This window comes from Micrasema longulum, unplaced genomic scaffold (assembly GCF_059751315.1).
Source record: "Micrasema longulum isolate JH-2025_06_02 unplaced genomic scaffold, ASM5975131v1 h1tg002747l, whole genome shotgun sequence".
In the NCBI taxonomy this organism is placed as follows: Eukaryota; Metazoa; Arthropoda; class Insecta; order Trichoptera; family Brachycentridae; genus Micrasema; species Micrasema longulum.
The window spans coordinates 149996-168193 of NW_028279876.1; the positions used below are offsets into that span (position 1 = coordinate 149996).

Below are 18198 nucleotides of genomic sequence, written 5' to 3' on the forward strand. Positions count from 1 at the left end.
AGTAAGATATCTGTAGTCTGTGGTATCAATCAGCGAAGTGCGCTCGTTGGAAAATAAGAAAAACGATAAAAATGTATTCTCTTCAGTCCCCGGAATATAAGATTTAATAAGAAATGTCGAGTCCCGAATCTTTAAATGCATTGTTAATATTTTAATCAAACCTACTTACTGAAAGGTTTTTTGAAAAATGGATTAAGATTCGTTCGCATAATATGACACCTAACCCCATTTTGACAGGTGTAATGAAATACACTATGAAGTTGAATTGAATATTACATTAGTTAATTTATAGATATTACAGTGTAATGTCACAACCGCCGGATTTCAATCCCATTACAGATTTCCAATGTTTTAATCTACCGCCGCCGAACGTTCCGCCTCCGTTCACTGCTCCCGTTCAGGGGTACCAGGAGCCGTATTACGGTCCAGGTTTTTATGATCCTAATAATTCAAATGTTCCTCATCAATTTCCTGCACCCGCCGTGGATATTTTCCGCCCACCTCCGCTCGACTTGAATAACTATAACGATAATCAATTCGTCGACTTCGAAAATGCGTCTTATTCTAGGAGTTCCGAAAATCGTTGTACGCCGGATTTATACAGACAATTTCCCGTTGATGTTAGCCGACCGCCGCCGCCTCCGCCGCCTACAGCGTCGGATGAAAAGGCTAGATTTCCCTCTTACGGCTCTGAGAGTAGAGATTCAAGGTCTCTAAGAAGCCAAAGAAGATCGCCACCAAAAAAAAGTGGTGATTCGAGGCATCATTCTTACTCTCACAGTAGTTATGAGCGTGATAGAAGAGACCGAGAAAGCGGTAGGGATGTTAAGAAGGACCACAGGAGCTCGAGAGAAGCGATTAGTAGCCGACGTACCTGTACGGAGTCCAGATATCCTCGGCCTCCTAGAGAATCGAATTATAGAAGCCAGAGTCAAAGACTCGATAGTGGGCGTCGTTCAAATAGTAGAGACCGACACTCCTACAGTCGACAGACTCTCAGAGAATCTTCTAGAAGAAGCAGAAGTAGAAGTCCCGAGAGGGATAGACGTAGAGATAGGGATAGAGAAAGAGAAAGAAAGGGAAGTCAAGCCCCCCGAAGCCGACCGGAAGATCATTCTAGAAGCCTGTCTCGCCGGTGTGAGTCACGCGCTCCGACAGAGGCTAGACGACACGAGCGGAGTGGAACAAACAAGCCTGAGGCTAATAAGAATAAAACTCACAGCTCGAGGTAATTTATTTTCTTACCACATTAATGAGAAAGTTCAGTGCTACAGAAAATTGGATATAAAAAATATTTTCTATCCATTTAATTGAATAGCAAATTCTCTAAAACGTATAAAAAGTTAATAAAATTTTCTATGTATCATATTATCAGCGCTATGATTTTTTGTATTTCTGAAACTATTCCGCATGTTAAGTCAGATGTTTTCTTCTGCTTATTCTCGGTAAGTTCTGCCGATTGGTCCGTTCACGGTAAGTAAACCGGATATTTTTCACAGCTCTCTTATTATTGGTTGATTCATATAAACTAGTAAAATTGTTCAAAGTAGTTCGTTTTTATTAAAATATTTTTATACATATTTTTTGTACATTTTCAAGGAACTTTGCCTTACAATTTGATTTGCGCGCAAGAAAATTTTTTTTGTATCCAATTTCTCATACGGCTGAAGTTTCTCATTCGCATGTGAAATTAACAAGTGAAAATTCTGAACAAGTGAATATGTAGATAGAAGTATTATAAAATATTGGCACCCTCATGTAATGGTTAAGAGGCTTACAGATTCTTGGTTTGATTCCCAGTTCAATCCTGAACCTACCACTGTAATTAGGCCTCTTATAGCCGGTTTTATAAACGATCTATCAAACTTCTGAATACATGTTTCCGTACACCCTTTTTAAAATATACCTTTCTCTATCTCTGTTGCGACAACACCTTTATTAGTGTTTTTATTATTTAACTATTAAAATGTGCTGTAGCCAAATTTCCATTTTAAAAACATGTGTATAAATTTCTAGGCATGACTACTGCAGTACCATGGATGAAGTTTATGACAAAATGGACAAAAATGTCAACGGTGTGTCTGATGAAGAAGGGGTAATAATTTAATATTTTAAAAAATCTATGAAGGACTTGAGTTTTGACAGCTGTAATTGTCAGTTTGTTCACTGTTTAGCTCTAGTAATTTAGCCACATTTGTGTGTTTTTGTGACTGTTTCATTTAAGATTTTTATTTCAAGTTTATTTAGTTTTTTTTATGGTTGCTTGTAAAGGAGTACTTCCTAGATAAGCCAAATCTATCTTTATTTTATTATATTAAGTTTATTACCTTAATTTCATTTTTTTAATTTCATACTGTTGAAATTTTCAGTTTCAGTAGTAAATTGTAACAATAAGTTTTGTTGTTTTTTTTTCTTTGTTATGCAATTTTGTAGCTTCATAATTATTTAATTTTGTTGGAATATGGAGAGAAACGAAACGCAACTATTATATATTAAGCAACCTCCCGACATTCCCTCTACGTCTTCATCAAACATTTTATTAAATTCCTTCCCCAATTCTTCATTTTAATATAACTAACAGAAAACTAACCAAAAATGATTTTGTCAAAGATACTCCAAATGATGCTTCAAACATCTTAACCCCTATTTCTCAGTTACCTTCAACATCAAATCAACCTTAATTTTCAAAATCATTAGATATTATCATTAAAAAAATGTACAGAGAGAGATAGTGGACTTTTCTGTGTTTTTGTCCAAAAAAATGTTCTTCCTAACTCATTTTTCTCATTAAATGTCATCGAACTTAGTTAAGTCATGCAGAGAGGCTTGCACTACTCCTATCAATCAAGGTACCCTGTTGGCCGCAGATTTTTTTTTTTTTTAAAGGAATAACCCGCTAAACTTTTTAGAGGCTTGTCAGCAGGTGGGAAATAGGATATAGAAGGAAGTTATGAAAAATATACCACAACAGCCAGACCAATTGAGAAAAAATCTTTCTTGGATTTATTTCTTGCAACTGGCGGGAATCGAACCCGCAACTCTAGTTTCACAGTTAGCTGTCTTATCAACTGCACCACGACACGTGCAACACATTAACATTTTAACGGTCCGGGCTCTGTACATGGGTGAATAATTTAATAACACATTCTGTGCGCTATAATTGCCCCAGTATCGCTGAGGCCAGGTTTCGAAAGCGAACCTTTGTCTTTATTGAGGGTCTAGCATTCGGTTACCAAATACCGGCGTTCCTAGCTAGGACATTTACAAAAAAAAAAATTTTACCATAGATAATTTATCTGTGCGTCCGGAACCAATTCCATAATTGAATTAAAATGGATAGACTGGTCGTTATTTTTCACAGACGGATCTAAATTAAAAATGTCCGACTTTTCAGGAGCTTCTTTTTGCAGTTAAGATGATGGTCACTGTACCTCAATTCAAACCTTCGTCAGTTTTTATCTCGGAGTGTGTGGCTTTTATAGAAACTCTCTTCTAAATTATAACCAAAAAATTAAAAATTAGCCTCATTTAAGCTGACTCCTTAAGCTCCCTTCAAAAGATTAGCAGCAATCCCTTCAAACAAGCCCAATCCAAATTAATATTCCTACTAAATGGAAGTATCCATACTAAATGGAAGTACGAATTTCTCAAACTACCCAGCTGATGATCTTTTAACGATTCTAAATATTGATATGCCTTCTACCTGGTCCCACAAATGGAACACCTCCAAAATTCCCAAAGGGAAACATTATGATCTTATTCAACCCATATCCCATCTTTGGTTTAAAAACATTTGACTGAGCAAAAAAAATAATGCGATCACAGCACAGGCGGCCTTCGTGGTGTAGTGGTCAAGACGCTTGACTCACGCACGGAAGGTTCCGGGTTCGATTCCCGGTGAGAACACAAAAATTAAAAATGTGATTTTTCTCAAGCCTGGTTGTTCTGTAATGTTATTCACCACTGTAATTGGGCCTCCTGGCCTGTTGTGGTGCAAAAAAACTGAAACTGAAACTACACTAAACGCTGATCTTTTTCAAAACATAAGCTCCACTCATTTCTCTTCCTATAAATATCTAACTCATCTTCGCGAGTAGGAATCCATCTTTATATAACCTTTTACTTAGATTGTAAAAAAACAACAGAATTATTTGTAATGTGCGACTAGCGCCTGTTCTTTGATTGGTGATAGTAGTATGATTGTAAGTGGAAGATTGGTAGTTTTGGACAGGGAATTCTCCTTTTTAGTTTTTAAATGAGAAAAGACATTTTTTTTTCATAACTGTTAGTTTGTAGCTTATACTTACGTTTATGTCGCAGATCTGGGAGCTGGGCCTGGTTGCGTGCTTAACTGTAAACCAATTTGTTTTTAAAATAATTTGACTTGGTATTGGCAAAAGTATTTTATTTAATATGTAAAGCCATTTTATAAAAAATAAATCTATAAAGCCGCACCCTACTGTAGCAATTTTAAGGATTTCCATGATTTGCCTTCAAAATTTTCATTACCAAATGTGTATCTTTTAGGTGATGAATCCTACTGAAACTAAGCGCTGGTATCGCAGCTCTCCCGCCGATTTGTATTATACCCCCGTTCCCTCCAAGAAAGGTGTGATGGAAAGTACAGCCAAGGGGATAAAGTTAGCCGAGCAAGTAAAAGAGAAGCTTATAGAACGGGGGCGTAGGGCTAGACCCGCACCAGAAGATGAGCCATTGTTACCTCCAAGGTGCCATAAACCCAGACTCTGTAAAATGAAATGTAAGTTATTAAACTATGTATCGCTGACTTATGAGAGGTTCGCCTACCTTCTCACCCTGGACCCATTAATGTTTTCGTCACATCTTACTTAAAACATTAAAAAACACCATAAATAAGTACTAAAGCCAAAAACTGTTTACACAAACATCTTTTCTCATAATCTTAGACGATATCTAGCCGAAGAAACAAATCATTCAATGCAAGAAACATATAAAAATAATCTGAACAAAATAATCTACTAAATACACAAACAGTGTCCTGTCATTATTCCTGCACGTAGCATATTCACACATATTTATATCTTATTTGTTTGCTATCTTTATGTTGGTCAAGTTTCACTGACACTGCACTGATCACATTTTTTTCGACAACCTTGAATAGTTCCAATAAGAAGCCGACTCTGGCCAGAACTATCCTACCGGTCATTGAACCCAGGAGCTTAAGAATCAATAGTATTTGTAATAAGAAAACGATGCGATGGACCCAGCAACTGTAATCTCTTTCAATAACTCATTAAGCATCTTTAGTTGTTTTGGTAAAGACAGTCTGAGTTGCTTTGATTCTTGTTTTGATTGATCCTTTTCGTATCGTATTAATGGACTATCGAGTTGTATAAAGAAACATCAGTTATCGCCGTTACTCTCACTCTTCATATCCAAATTCTGTATTTTATTCAACATATAATAAATACACATTGAACCATTAATATTGATTTCTTCTGTCATCTACAACTGGTGTAGAAGCTCCTTTTATCAACAAGCAAAAATCCTACATAAAACCTGCTTTCCAGCAGGGTGATATCTGATTGGAATAAATTAATAAATTGCCAAGACTAGTAAAACGTGGATGATCAAAGCAGGTTATAGGAAGGAATGGAGACGTTTGGAAGAGGCCTTTATCCAGCAGTGGAGAGAATAAGGCTGACGAAGAAAAAGAAGAAGTTGTCCATTCCGTGTCCATCAACCAGTTAAAAAATCAGTACATGAGATATAGGCGCACCAGCAAAGGCTGTCTGCCTATAACAAATAGTAATAATAATATCTGTTTATTTTGCATGATACCTGACAAGTTATTACTTACAAGAATAATGTATATCGCGATTTGTTTTTAGATCAGCAAGACAGCTCAAGTGGCAGTAGTGCATCCAGTGAAAGCGAGTGTGATGAAGCCGACCGTGCTATGCAGGAGTTAGAAAGGAAACAGCAACATCCGAGGCGACTGCACCCTCACATGTGGTCAGTAAAGAATTTTTTACTGTCAATTTAAATCTATGAATCATCTCCAATTCATTTGTATCATAATTATTGACGGTAAAAATTTTAATGACTTATGCGCCATAAAGATATTTTTTTAACAAAAAATTAACATAACTTCTTTTATTTTTAATCAATCCCAAAACAATATAGGCAAGAAAAGCACTACGTTAAACTTTTAGGTCTATTTAGTATATATACCAAAAACAGATTTTAACTTCAATCTATAAAACAATTCATAGAAATAAGTCAGATTTTGCGATAAAATTAAAAATACAATAACAAAATAAATTTTTAAAAATGTAATATTTAATTTTCAGGTATAATGATTCCGGTGAAATGAACGACGGTCCATTTTGCCGCTGTTCAGCACGAACTCGGAGACAGGGAATTCGTCATGGAATATATGCTTTGGAATCTCGATCACCTCCATGTAACCTGGATACTAATAACGCAGATAAACTGTACCACTACAGGTAAAGTTATGACACCATTAATAATTACAAAACAAATGGTTTTTACATGAGGTCCCCCAGCATTTTAAAATTATAGTTTTAAAGATGAATAATATTTGGTATACAATTTTATTATTTCAAAATAATTTATCTATTCTGCGGTCATCAATATAATTTCATCATCCTTATGAGGATGATCGAGAAAGATGTGGCATAGGTTTCTTTTGCACATGTCAAGCTACAACTATGTTTATTGATATTTATTGAATTACGTATATTGTCTACTAAATAGTGAAATAAATTCAATATGCAATAAGATGTTTGGAAGTTTATATTGTGACCATTACTCAAAACATTTATAATTCTGTAACTGGTATAGTAAAGTAACTTGTATGTACATTTTAACTACATATATAAATTAAACCGTATTTTATTATTTTTATCTCCTAATTGTATATAGGGCACTGTATTGGTACACCGACTGCACCGTATCTGGATTTTTTTGAAACTTGGAGTTAAGATGATCAGTCTTACGCTTCAGGTGCCAGTCCTGCGACTATAAAATATTCTAGTGCAAAACTCCTTTATAAATAAGTATTTCATGACAACTGTACCATATACGTTACCGCAACTTGCTGGTTCGTCACCCGCGTCTGCCTCAGTCAGACTTCTCCGCGTAAATGGGAAGCTACCCTCCCAAACAGATTCAACAGACAAAATGTGAAGGTGGAGGCATGTCTGCGCTGACTGCAAGTCAACCTCAATAGCCCTGAAAAGGACTTTCCACCCGGTCCAAGTAGTCTATTTAGAGAGGCGAAAGCAGTCATCTGGCAGGGCTAAGTGAAGAGCAGTAAGCAGGAGCACACAGGGCGAAGAAACTAAGTAAAACACTCGGTTACTGTTCAGAGTTAGGAACTCAACTGATTTTTCATTCTAATTATTATGATTTATTTATTATTTATGCTTTATTAGTAATGCTAGGCCGGCTGGCTTAGAGTGGCGGGGGCAGCTCTACTCCCATAATTCGCAGTACACTGCCGGCCGCAAGTCTCGTAAATAGCGGCGCGCTCCACTAGTACAGGTCGTTTCACCGATAGCTGTGACGCGCGCAACATATCAAACACAATACAACTGTCCTTTTTTGGGCCTTGCAAAATATGACAAAATATAATAAAATACATTAACAAAGGTGTTCTATTGGCTATGTTGCCCCCGGTATCACTGAGGCCAGGCCCGAAAGCAAAACCACTTGTCTTTATTGAGGGCCTAGCACTCGGCTAACAAATACCAGGGTACCTAGCTTCATTTATCCATTCATTATTCATTTATATCAATTTATTTAATTCAATTTACAATTTACAAACAAGTTATGCGCGTCCGGAACACCAATTATATCTGGAATTGAACTCGAGACCTCTCGTGTGGTAGGCAAACACACTGACCATTTAACCATAAGGCAGACGTTTTAAAACATTTATCCAATATTTGTTTGTTGTATATTTTCCACTGCTGATGCAGTTCTGAATTTTGAATTTAATTGATTAAGAAAAAGTATAAAAATCATTTTCAGGCCTTTCTTTGCAGGCGAATTAATTTTGAATCTCGCCCATATCAATAAAGGTTTCTGCTATTTTACTTTACAAAAATCAAGAGACAAAAGAACTGAAGAAAAATGGTTGTTTGCACATAAGTAGAACATTAATTAAACAGATCATGAGCCTTGTAAAAGCTTAAGCTGTGGTTTCCTAAGAAAGCGGTGCTGTTATCTAGCAACCATGATATGCCTTGATGCCATGGGCGTAACAAGATGTCTGTCTTAACGGGGACCAGAGATGTGAACTTATAGAGAGTGGTGACGATATGCAGCGGGCGTGATCACCTTATTTTATTAACCTATTTTTATAAAACTAAGAAAAATTAACAATCTTGATAAACTTAGCATTATAAGTAGGTATATTTGGAAGAAAAGAAATCATCGGAAAACTATCGTTTGGAGGAGTGTGAGATGCTTAAAAATCATGCTCCACAGTGTTCATTTAAAAGTTTAGTGCAAATTTCAAACTTATTCTTTTTTTTACAAAATCGATTAAAATTCCTTCAATTTTGACAGTCCAAACCACATTTGCAAACACAAAATGTTCACTGCTACATCAGAAAAAACATTCCGCAACTGTTTATACCGCTGTGACAGCCGTCCTGCAAATGACGGCACTGCTGTTTAACGTTCTGCTCACAATCAACGCTCTCTGGGATGACGACATTATCTGGTTTGTACAGACAACATTTTAATGATGTCATCCACTGCTACATGACGGCTGCTAGATAATGGCAACGCTCTCCTATGAAACCGTAACTTAAGACTTCTCCCTTCTCAAAAATATTCTTTCTCTCCATCCCATGGAACTTTTTCCCTCAATTATTTTTATTTTCTACTTAAGTACCTTGAATCATATAACTATATAAGGACATTCAATCCATATAATCTTCACATTCATTTGAAAATGCCTTAATAAGGCGAAACAATTATCACAAAGTTTTTATTTTTATATTTGTAAAAATAAAATAAAGTGTTCAGTAGACTCAAATCAGTGTTTGATTTCTAATATTATAAGTTTAAATATGGAGTTCTACAAAATAAACACCAAATCAATCAATTTATTTATTTTGTTTGTTGCAGAATAACAATATCGCCTCCGACAAACTTCTTGATCAAAACATTAACGGTCATAACGCACGATGAACACGAGTTCCTTTTTTCTGGGTTTTCTCTACTGTCTCATTACCCACTTACAAAGCTGCCCCCATGTAAAGTTATCAGATTCAATATTGAATACACGATTTTATATGAAGAGGAACAATCTCCACTAAATTATACCATTAATGAGTTGGAGCTCTTTGGTTAGTATGGGTCGATTGAGTCGTCTATTTACAAAACCCGCATCCCCACCATAGGGGAGATAGAGGGTTTTGAAAAAAGACAACTCAATCATTTGATATAATTTAAATTATGTTTTTACTACAATATTTTAAGTTTGTCCCAATGTTTGTAGACAAAAGACTGGATTTGACCCCCTAGGGAGTCATTAAGATTAACAAATTACAACAGAGACAGAAAACATTTTAGAGAAGGGAATATGGAAGTCTTGGCATTTACAGGGCTTATGACCTGTCATTAGCTGGTTAAAGTGGCCACTTTACACACTGTGTAACATTCACCATTTTGCCTATGTTTGAACATCCATATTTCTTTCACTCTTCCATCTGTTGATTTTAGTGAAGTTAAAGAGCTGAAACCTTTATTGTTATATTTACGGTTAGTCGTGCTTTGTCCTTCTGTCATGTCTATTGTAAGATAGTGTTTGTGTACATTTCCACTCCGAAATCCGATGTTTTAAATAAAAAATTCATACGAAATTGTATATTGTATTACAAATTTGCTTCTGCCCTTTCCTGATGATGGCTTTAGCGGTAAGTAGTGGCCGAAATAAGTAGACCATATACGTCATGATATTAACTCGGGCATCTGTCAACATAAACTCACAGAAACATTAGTTGTTTTGTGTCTGCATCATAAAGTTATTCTCTAATTTGCTGTACTCATTTGTTACACAACTTATGGTATAACTGCAACTGTAGTTGGAAAGATCTGTGCTTTCCAAAATGATATATTGGTGCTTCAAAATAAATGCAAATGGTCTCACAACTAAATATTTTTTTTCTATTTAATATATTTTTTTTTTCACAATATATCACGACAAGAAGTAAAACAGAGTATATAAAAAAAGAATAATTACATAACAACAAAATACATATTAATAGTAAACAAAACATCCCACAAAGGTATGGCCTGTTTGTGGGTATTTATTTATTTATTTATTCACACTTATTATCAAAATACAATTCCATATTCACTTTGCCCAGCTAACAAGGGTACATACCCCGTTCCAAGCTAGGCAATTACATTTTAATATATTATAATACTTAACAAATTAATATAGAGCACAGACAAACACAATATATACTTATTCGGATACACATTTTGATTCATATACATACATACATACACATATATACACACATGTATATATAAATATACACATATATACATATGTACATACACACACACGTACATACACGCATGCGCATACACATACATACATTCATAAAAACATAGACAATTTATTTATGCGAAACTTCATGGTTGTCATCTATAAATATATATTTTTTATATTTTATTTTTGACATCCAGTAAGGTTCTCCAATCCGTGGCATGCATCAACTTTTCTGACTCCCTACGACCAATGTCATGAAAGAGCGGGTATACAAGAAATGTTTATGAATTTTTTGATCCAATAATAAATAGACAGGTATAATATTTTTGTATAATATAAGAAAGAGAAAAGATAATATTCTGTAAAAGAATAGGAGGTATTTATTTATTTTTTAGTAATCAAAAAAGAAAATATAAATTTAAAAAAAATATATTCGTTATTATTAAAAGGCGACAAAATGTATCATAGAAAATAAGAGGTTGGATCCAAGATAGTGTGTGTTTTATACAAGAAGGAAAATTTTGAAATTAAAAAGTATTTTAAAAAAAAAATTATACATTAAAACTTCATGTCATCCATATCAGAAATCGAACCCGAGACCTTCTTGCATGGTTGGCTAATGCGCTAACCATTTGAAAAAATTATGCCATTAAAATAAAAGCTTAGCAAAAAATGTTTAAAGGATTTTGGTCTTTCAGAGGAATTCCTGTTCACCGAGATTCTGGAGCTCGTTGATCTGGACATGGGCAAGCGGGACATATTGGGCTGCTCCCAGTTCCACCTGCTCCCGCGCTGGGAGAGGGGCCTGGGGGACGGTGGGGGGGAGGTGCTGGCGATGTCGGAGGTACTCCGCCATCTGCTCAGAGCAGGGGGGGTGCTGCTGCCCCCCGCCACGCTGCCCGCGCTGCATGCTGCTAACGAGAGGGAGTGGCAGACGTTTGTCGACGGGGTCAGAGGTCAGTCCCGACGAGAGCAAGAGTGACAGGAAATGTTCAACAATATTTTGAGTTAGTCCAAATGCTCGATTTCATAATAGGTATGTATGATACTTATGATAAAAGCAAATTGAACTACATGATCGCCTTCTGGAGAACCTGTATCCAGACAGACATAGCAAGGGTATAAAGTCAACGAAATAAAATAATTTAACTAATATACAACTTACCATATAATTTATCAAAATAATCATAATTTATTCTTGTTATAGCAAAATAACTTAATTAAAAAAAAAAGATATATATAAGGCGCTAAGAGCTAAAGGAACTGAAGCAACATTTATACAGTGTTTGAAAAAATGGATTCCAAATGCTTATGACTTTTATTTATTTGACAATTGTAGTCTCTAATTTACGAGTTATTGAACCCATTACATAATGCAGAATGTAAATATGAGGTAGAAGTTAATGAATAGAAAGCAGATAGCTGCTTAACTGCCGATATGTACAAAAAATAGGTCCATATTATCAGCAGAAGCCGTATTCAGCAAGCGAATTGCCCTATTAATAGCTGAATTCTGATTTGCTTGTGTGCCATACACATTCTGGGTGCTTCTGGGTGCCTAAAACAGCGCATGAAATCTCACCCTAGTATAGTTATTGGGAACGTACAAACTGATCTCTTTCAGTATATTTGGATTATATATACTTCCAGAAATCAGCTTGTAGAAATGTTTCCCAAGAAAAAAATGACAACGAGATTCGAGGGTGTTGCAATCCAGCATCCCTGCTAGAAATAATGATAGATACAAGAATGGATAATTATTTTTTTCTTAACATGAATGAAAAGGAAATAAATTATGCAAACTGACAGGTCATCCATGTTTGGCTGAAACTTAAATTTGGCCTATTTTGGATGTTTACAGCACTAACTTTGTAGTTCATTGTTATATTTTTAAGGTATAAATAAAATTGCTTTGTTTTATAACCACTTTTTTACTGTCACAACCGACTAGTTTCGGCAACTCACGTTGCCCTCTTCAGTAATATACATACGTAAAAGAAACAGCGAACAGTGGGTGTCGATAATGATAGAGGAGTGGTAATTGTATGTATGGTGAGGTGGGGGTAGGGGAGGAAGTAATTGTGTTTAAGTTAAGCACTGTTTACTGTTTCTTTTACTTGTGTATATTTAGTTATTATATTTTAACCCTGAAGAGGGCAACGTGAGTTGCCGAAACTAGTCAGTTGTGACAATAAAAAAAGTGGTTCATAAAACAAAGCAATTTTAGTTAAACCTTTCAGTTTTTTTTTTTTGTTATTTAGTTTTTAGCTTTAATATTGGCGCTCAAGTAAGTATAGCTCGGATTAAATTGATGTCAAATGTCGATTAAGCTCCTATGACTCTCAGCGCCTCATATCAAGTATGTTGTTTTTTTATGCTGACTCATGTGGCATCATATCTTAATGAAATATTTCTCCAGGAATGATAGTCACATATCCCGGTAAGAAACCATGTTCCGTGAGAGTGGATCAACTGGATAGAAGCATTTCTGAGGAAGATGCCGCTAAAGCCAAGGGAAAAACCAAAGATGAAATATATCCGGAGATTGTGCACTTTGGAATTCGCCCTTTGCAGTTGAGCTACACTGGCAACCCTGAGTGAGTTACCTAATTTTGTAACAATAATTTATTTCAATATCATCATCGTTTCTCTATCAGTACCTAATGGCGCATAGGGCACTGTGTTGGTACTCTAATATGCCGCATATCTTGATCATTTAATTAGATCAGTCTTACGCTCGCGTGCCTATTCTGAGAAAATGAAATATTTCAGTAAAGAACCACTTTTAAAATCAATATTTCTTTTCCACCCTGCCAGGAATGGAACTTAGGAACACTACAAGACAGACTTATCTCCATTCGATTTCCTTTTTCAGAAGTAATTTTACCATTATTTCGAAAACACTTGTCCAGGTTCCTGGTTCTATTTCACACTTACAACTGTATTCTTCCTACGCCTGGACATAAACGGCTTATTTATTGTAATATACTGCTATTCATAATTTATTTATTTAACAATGAAGAAGTTCAGTGGTATGAGAAATTGGTTGGGTAAAAAAAATATTTCTTTCACGCAGTTAAAATTGAAGCATTTAATTGTATGACAAAGTTTCACTAAAATGTATGAACAATTAATAAAAATATGTTTTGATAAAAATAAAAAGTACTTTGAAACGTCATAGTTTCTGGTCAACAGCTATTTAGAATAACCAATCAATTAAGGGTTGTGAAAGATTCACAGTTTCTGTGAAGTCATCTTAAGCATATTTTCAAATGTACAGGGTTTTTTTTTTAAATGTCAGCAGAATTCGCCTAAGAGAACTAGTGACGTCACTTGCGAAGTATTTAAAAAAAATACAAATTGTACTCTGTCTCTGCTCCGTCTGCCTTCTGGATTGGTATAAAGATTTTTCTACCATTCATTCAGTGGACATAGCTCAACCATTGTAATCTCCTTATTTTTATGAATTGTACAATCTTGGGTTTGCCATACAGTGTCTCTAATTTCTGATTCAACCGTCTCCTCCACACTTGATTTTGGTTTACAGCACCAAATATCTTCCTTAAAAATTATATATTATTTCTTTACTTTAGATACAAGAAAGCTTGGCGGGATTATGTAAAATACCGCCACTTGGTCGCCAACATGGCCAAACCGTCGTACGAGGACAAGAGGAAGCTGGAGGCCAAGGAAGCCAGGCTTTTGGAAATGAGAACTCAGACCAAAATGAAAAGAGATGTCACCATCGCAGTTTCCGCCGAGGGCTTCTATAGAACCGGTCTTATGTGTGACGTAGTTCAGGTAAATATCTTTACAACGTTTATATGGTGGTTTCCATTAAGGGCACTCAAACTTTCAATTTAAATAAAATAAGTTGTACATGTGATATCGTTATTTTTATTTTTTTATTTGAAAGAGTATTTGATTGCATTATGAATAGAATACGATATCGGCCAAATGGCCGCTGCGGCTTTGCTGGATGCTGGATGGATCCAAGAGGCCCAATTTCCAATGACGACCTCATAAATCAGGCTCGATATCATTGATGGCAATGTTTATGTTGACTTTTAAGGCATCAATTGTCTGCAGCTTATTCATATACACCAGAGAATTAACAGCCCCACAAGAAATGGTCTAATGGAGTTAAATCACACGATCTTGGTGGCCAGTTGACATCGCCGAAATGTGAGATGACCATGTTATCGAATTTGTCATGCAGAAGATCCGTTGCTGCTTGTGATGTATGGCTCGTAGAGTCATCTTGTTGGAACCACATGTTGTTGAGATCTATGTCTTCCAAATTCCGGCTACCGAAAATTTATTATCATCGACCCTGTACCTCTCGTCTTTGACAGTTATCGTGGTGCCTGTCCATTTTGGAAGAAGTACGAAACCAATGACCACACCAGACCAAAATCCACACCAAGCAGTGACGTTTTCTGAATACATTTGCAACTCATGATGGATGGAACTGATGGATCTCATGTGGATTGTTATCTCCCAAAAAGTGACAATTTTGCTTGTTTACATAAAGATGCTCGTTGCTGAAGATGATTTTCCATCCTAAACGTCCCTCAAACTGAGCACTCATTTTGATAGTAAAATTGAGTTGCATGCGTTGCTCAACACTGTTACTTTCCACAAATCATCATGTTGGTCAAATCATTGCCCAACATTAATTATTAAAACTTCAAAATTTCACAACTGTAGCTTTTCGAATATGGCCACTATACACTGTCAAAGTTATTTATGAAAAGGGCAGAATGGTATATTATTATGTTTTACAGCTGCCATTTAAAAAAAATGTGAATGAAATATTTGCATTCTTTGAATATTTCAATTTTGGGACATGTTTCTTCTTTTGGTTCTAAATAACCATGTTTGAAAATGGAGAATGAGTTGTGGTAGGGCGGTGTTCGAACCTTCTGATCCGGAATCCACTACACAACCCATGGGAAAACTCATCAAACTTATTTAGATTTAAATATAAAATATTTTTTGTATCTTTCAATTATGTACGAGGTTTTCCCAGGGTATGAATTTTATTATTCCCAAAACCCGCACTACTTTTGCTCAGAGGTACCTTTCCTTTATCACACCGAGAGTGATTAATATTTTGGAAGAGCGTATTAAGAATATTATTGTTCTACTGTTTATTATTTTTTTAAATCTAAAAATTATATTGTAAAAAAGTTAATAAAAAAAGTAACAATTACAGCAAAATACTGAGTTTTATGAATAGGCGTCCGAGAAGAATTTTAGGTTTTGACTTGGTGAGGAATGAAAAAATAAGAGAATGGACATAGCAACTTCCTGTGACAACTGTTATCAAGCAGAAGTAATATGGCTGGCTGTTACAGGCAAATATCTCCCGAAAGCCGCCTAATCATGATACTTTCCTACTTCAAAGCCATCAGATTCTTTAGTCCTGGACGTCCACAGCTGACTGCTCGTCTGCAGTTGCATAGGAACTGGCGGTCGACAGAGAGGCTTAAAATCTCTTTGCGGACACTTTAAACTCTGAGTAGGGAGCGGACTTGGAATGATGATAATGTTTGAATTGTTTTCAGCACGCATTGCTGATTCCTGTGCTGATCAGCCACCTGCGTTTCCACAATTCTCTCCAGAGCTTGGAAAACATCGTGCAGTACAAATTTGAGAACCGCGCCCTCCTCCAGCTCGCCCTAACACACCCCTCGTACAGAGAGTACTACGGGACGAACCCCGACCACGCTAGAAACAGTTTGACCAACTGCGGCATAAGGCAGCCCGAGTATGGAGATCGCAAAATCCATTATATGAACATCCGCAAAAGAGGTATGGAATTGATCAATTTATTATTTATCGTTGTGGATTTAATTACTAACCCACAGGGTGCTGGAATTTATTCTACTGGTTATGGTTAATATTTTGAACACTAACATTTTATAATTTTCAATTTATTTTCATTATATTTATCGTCCAGTGTATTAGTCAGCGGTCTCAAATTATCATCATATATTGGAATCTCAGATGCTGCCTATTTTGATCATCTGTTACCTACATAAAGGTAAAGTGATCAATCTTATGCTTTAGGTATCAGTCCAGGGACAGTGAAGTATTAAAGTGTTAAACCACCGTTAGAACAAATATTTCACGACAAACCTGTCAGGAATTGAACCATGGGATCTTAAGAATGGTAGGTGAATACGCCAACCACTACACTACAACGCCGAATTATCCCAACTCGATTTCCTTTTTCAGGATTTTTATATGAAAGCCATCGATTCAACAACACTCGTCAAGGGTTCTGGTTCTATTTCACTCCTCGAACTGTCTTCATTGACAAGGAAAAGAATTATACGTTTAGTGAAAACGAAAGATGAAATATATATATTTCATGGTTTGCTTATATTTTTTTTAATCCAACAAAGGAAAAAAAAATCAACTTCTCTGACTAATGAACTAGACGATCGATATATCACTTTGTTTATAATGACTATGTGCAGACTTACAAAATAACAGATACATACAGTAAAACCCCCTTTTTACGTTTTTCAAGGAGAAAGAAAAAAGTGTAAAGCTGAGGAAAATGCTTAAGTGAGGAAATGAAAAATGTATGGAAAAAATAGGAATTACATAAAAGTAAATTTTATTTGCTACATTATAGTGTACATATACTTCCGGAAAAATTGTAAAAATGGTGATAAGTAGAAATTGTCAATATTTTTTACCCACATGATTTCACTAAAAATATTTTTATATTTTTTCAAACAATATTACGTAATCTGTTTATTTATTTGACTTAAAAACAGCATTTTAAAATTATTTTATGTGTAAATAAAAAAAACGAAAATACAAATTTGAATTTGCATAAAATAACATAAAATAATTTTTCCCCTAAATGTTGGGAAATTTTATATATACGGTAGCACAACTGTCGTATAGATCGCGGAAGAATTGCTTTCACTTTTATGACAACTTTTTAAACCATATTTTTTATAACTTTAAATATTTCTATTATTAAATCTTTATTGTTTTTCAACTGTGTATCATGGTTTGTACAAGTCAATATGACATTTTTGTTCAAATGAAAACTAAGCTAACCCTAAAGGAAGACTCTTAAACAAAAATGTCAATTACACTAAACCTGCTTTGAATTTAGGTTAAGACAATAATTTATCTTTTATTAGTTGTTTACCTATTTTTGTTCTTCATTCGCGTGGCAGACACGGTGGCACGCGGATCGTGGCATCATTATTGCGACATAATTTTGGCTTTTTTGTCACATCAAATGAATTCCGAAAAATTTTAAGCGTAAAACCGGGGTGATAAAAAATGTAAAAAACATTAATTGGAGGAATATTTGTATGAGAATGTATGAAGAAAAATGGGTCCTGAACGTTTCGGTGTAAAAAGCGGGAAAACGTTAAATTGAGGAACATAAAAACGAGGTTTTACTGTATGTACAAAGACCAGTCCATATAATTTTAATAGTATCGTTGGGTCAACATCTACATGAATCACGAATCCGTTAAAGTTTGAATTGACATAAATCTATTTGAACTGTACCAAATCAGCTTCATAATATTGTTCAATATCTGGCCTTATTTTCAATTTCGTATTTGCTGTTTTCAAACATAACTTTCATAGTAAATTTTTAACTGCCCAAAGTTCGGATTCACAAGTTTGATATTGTC

The 18198-nt window shown here is 35.2% G+C and overlaps 1 protein-coding gene across 2 annotated transcripts in view; it reads left to right on the forward strand.

Moving 5' to 3' along the window:
• Positions 1-18198, forward strand: part of drosha (ribonuclease 3 drosha) — a 37087-nt gene continuing 18889 nt past the window's right edge. For both annotated transcript variants that reach the window (XM_088241101.1, XM_088241102.1), the window contains exons 1-10: positions 1-1228; positions 2017-2095; positions 4528-4759; positions 5871-5994; positions 6333-6488; positions 9145-9365; positions 11218-11475; positions 12939-13116; positions 14113-14320; positions 16090-16336. In XM_088241101.1, coding sequence (XP_088097227.1) covers positions 306-1228; positions 2017-2095; positions 4528-4759; positions 5871-5994; positions 6333-6488; positions 9145-9365; positions 11218-11475; positions 12939-13116; positions 14113-14320; positions 16090-16336 — 2626 coding nt within the window. In that variant the 5' untranslated portion in view covers positions 1-305. The remainder of the gene's footprint in view (positions 1229-2016; positions 2096-4527; positions 4760-5870; positions 5995-6332; positions 6489-9144; positions 9366-11217; positions 11476-12938; positions 13117-14112; positions 14321-16089; positions 16337-18198) is intronic.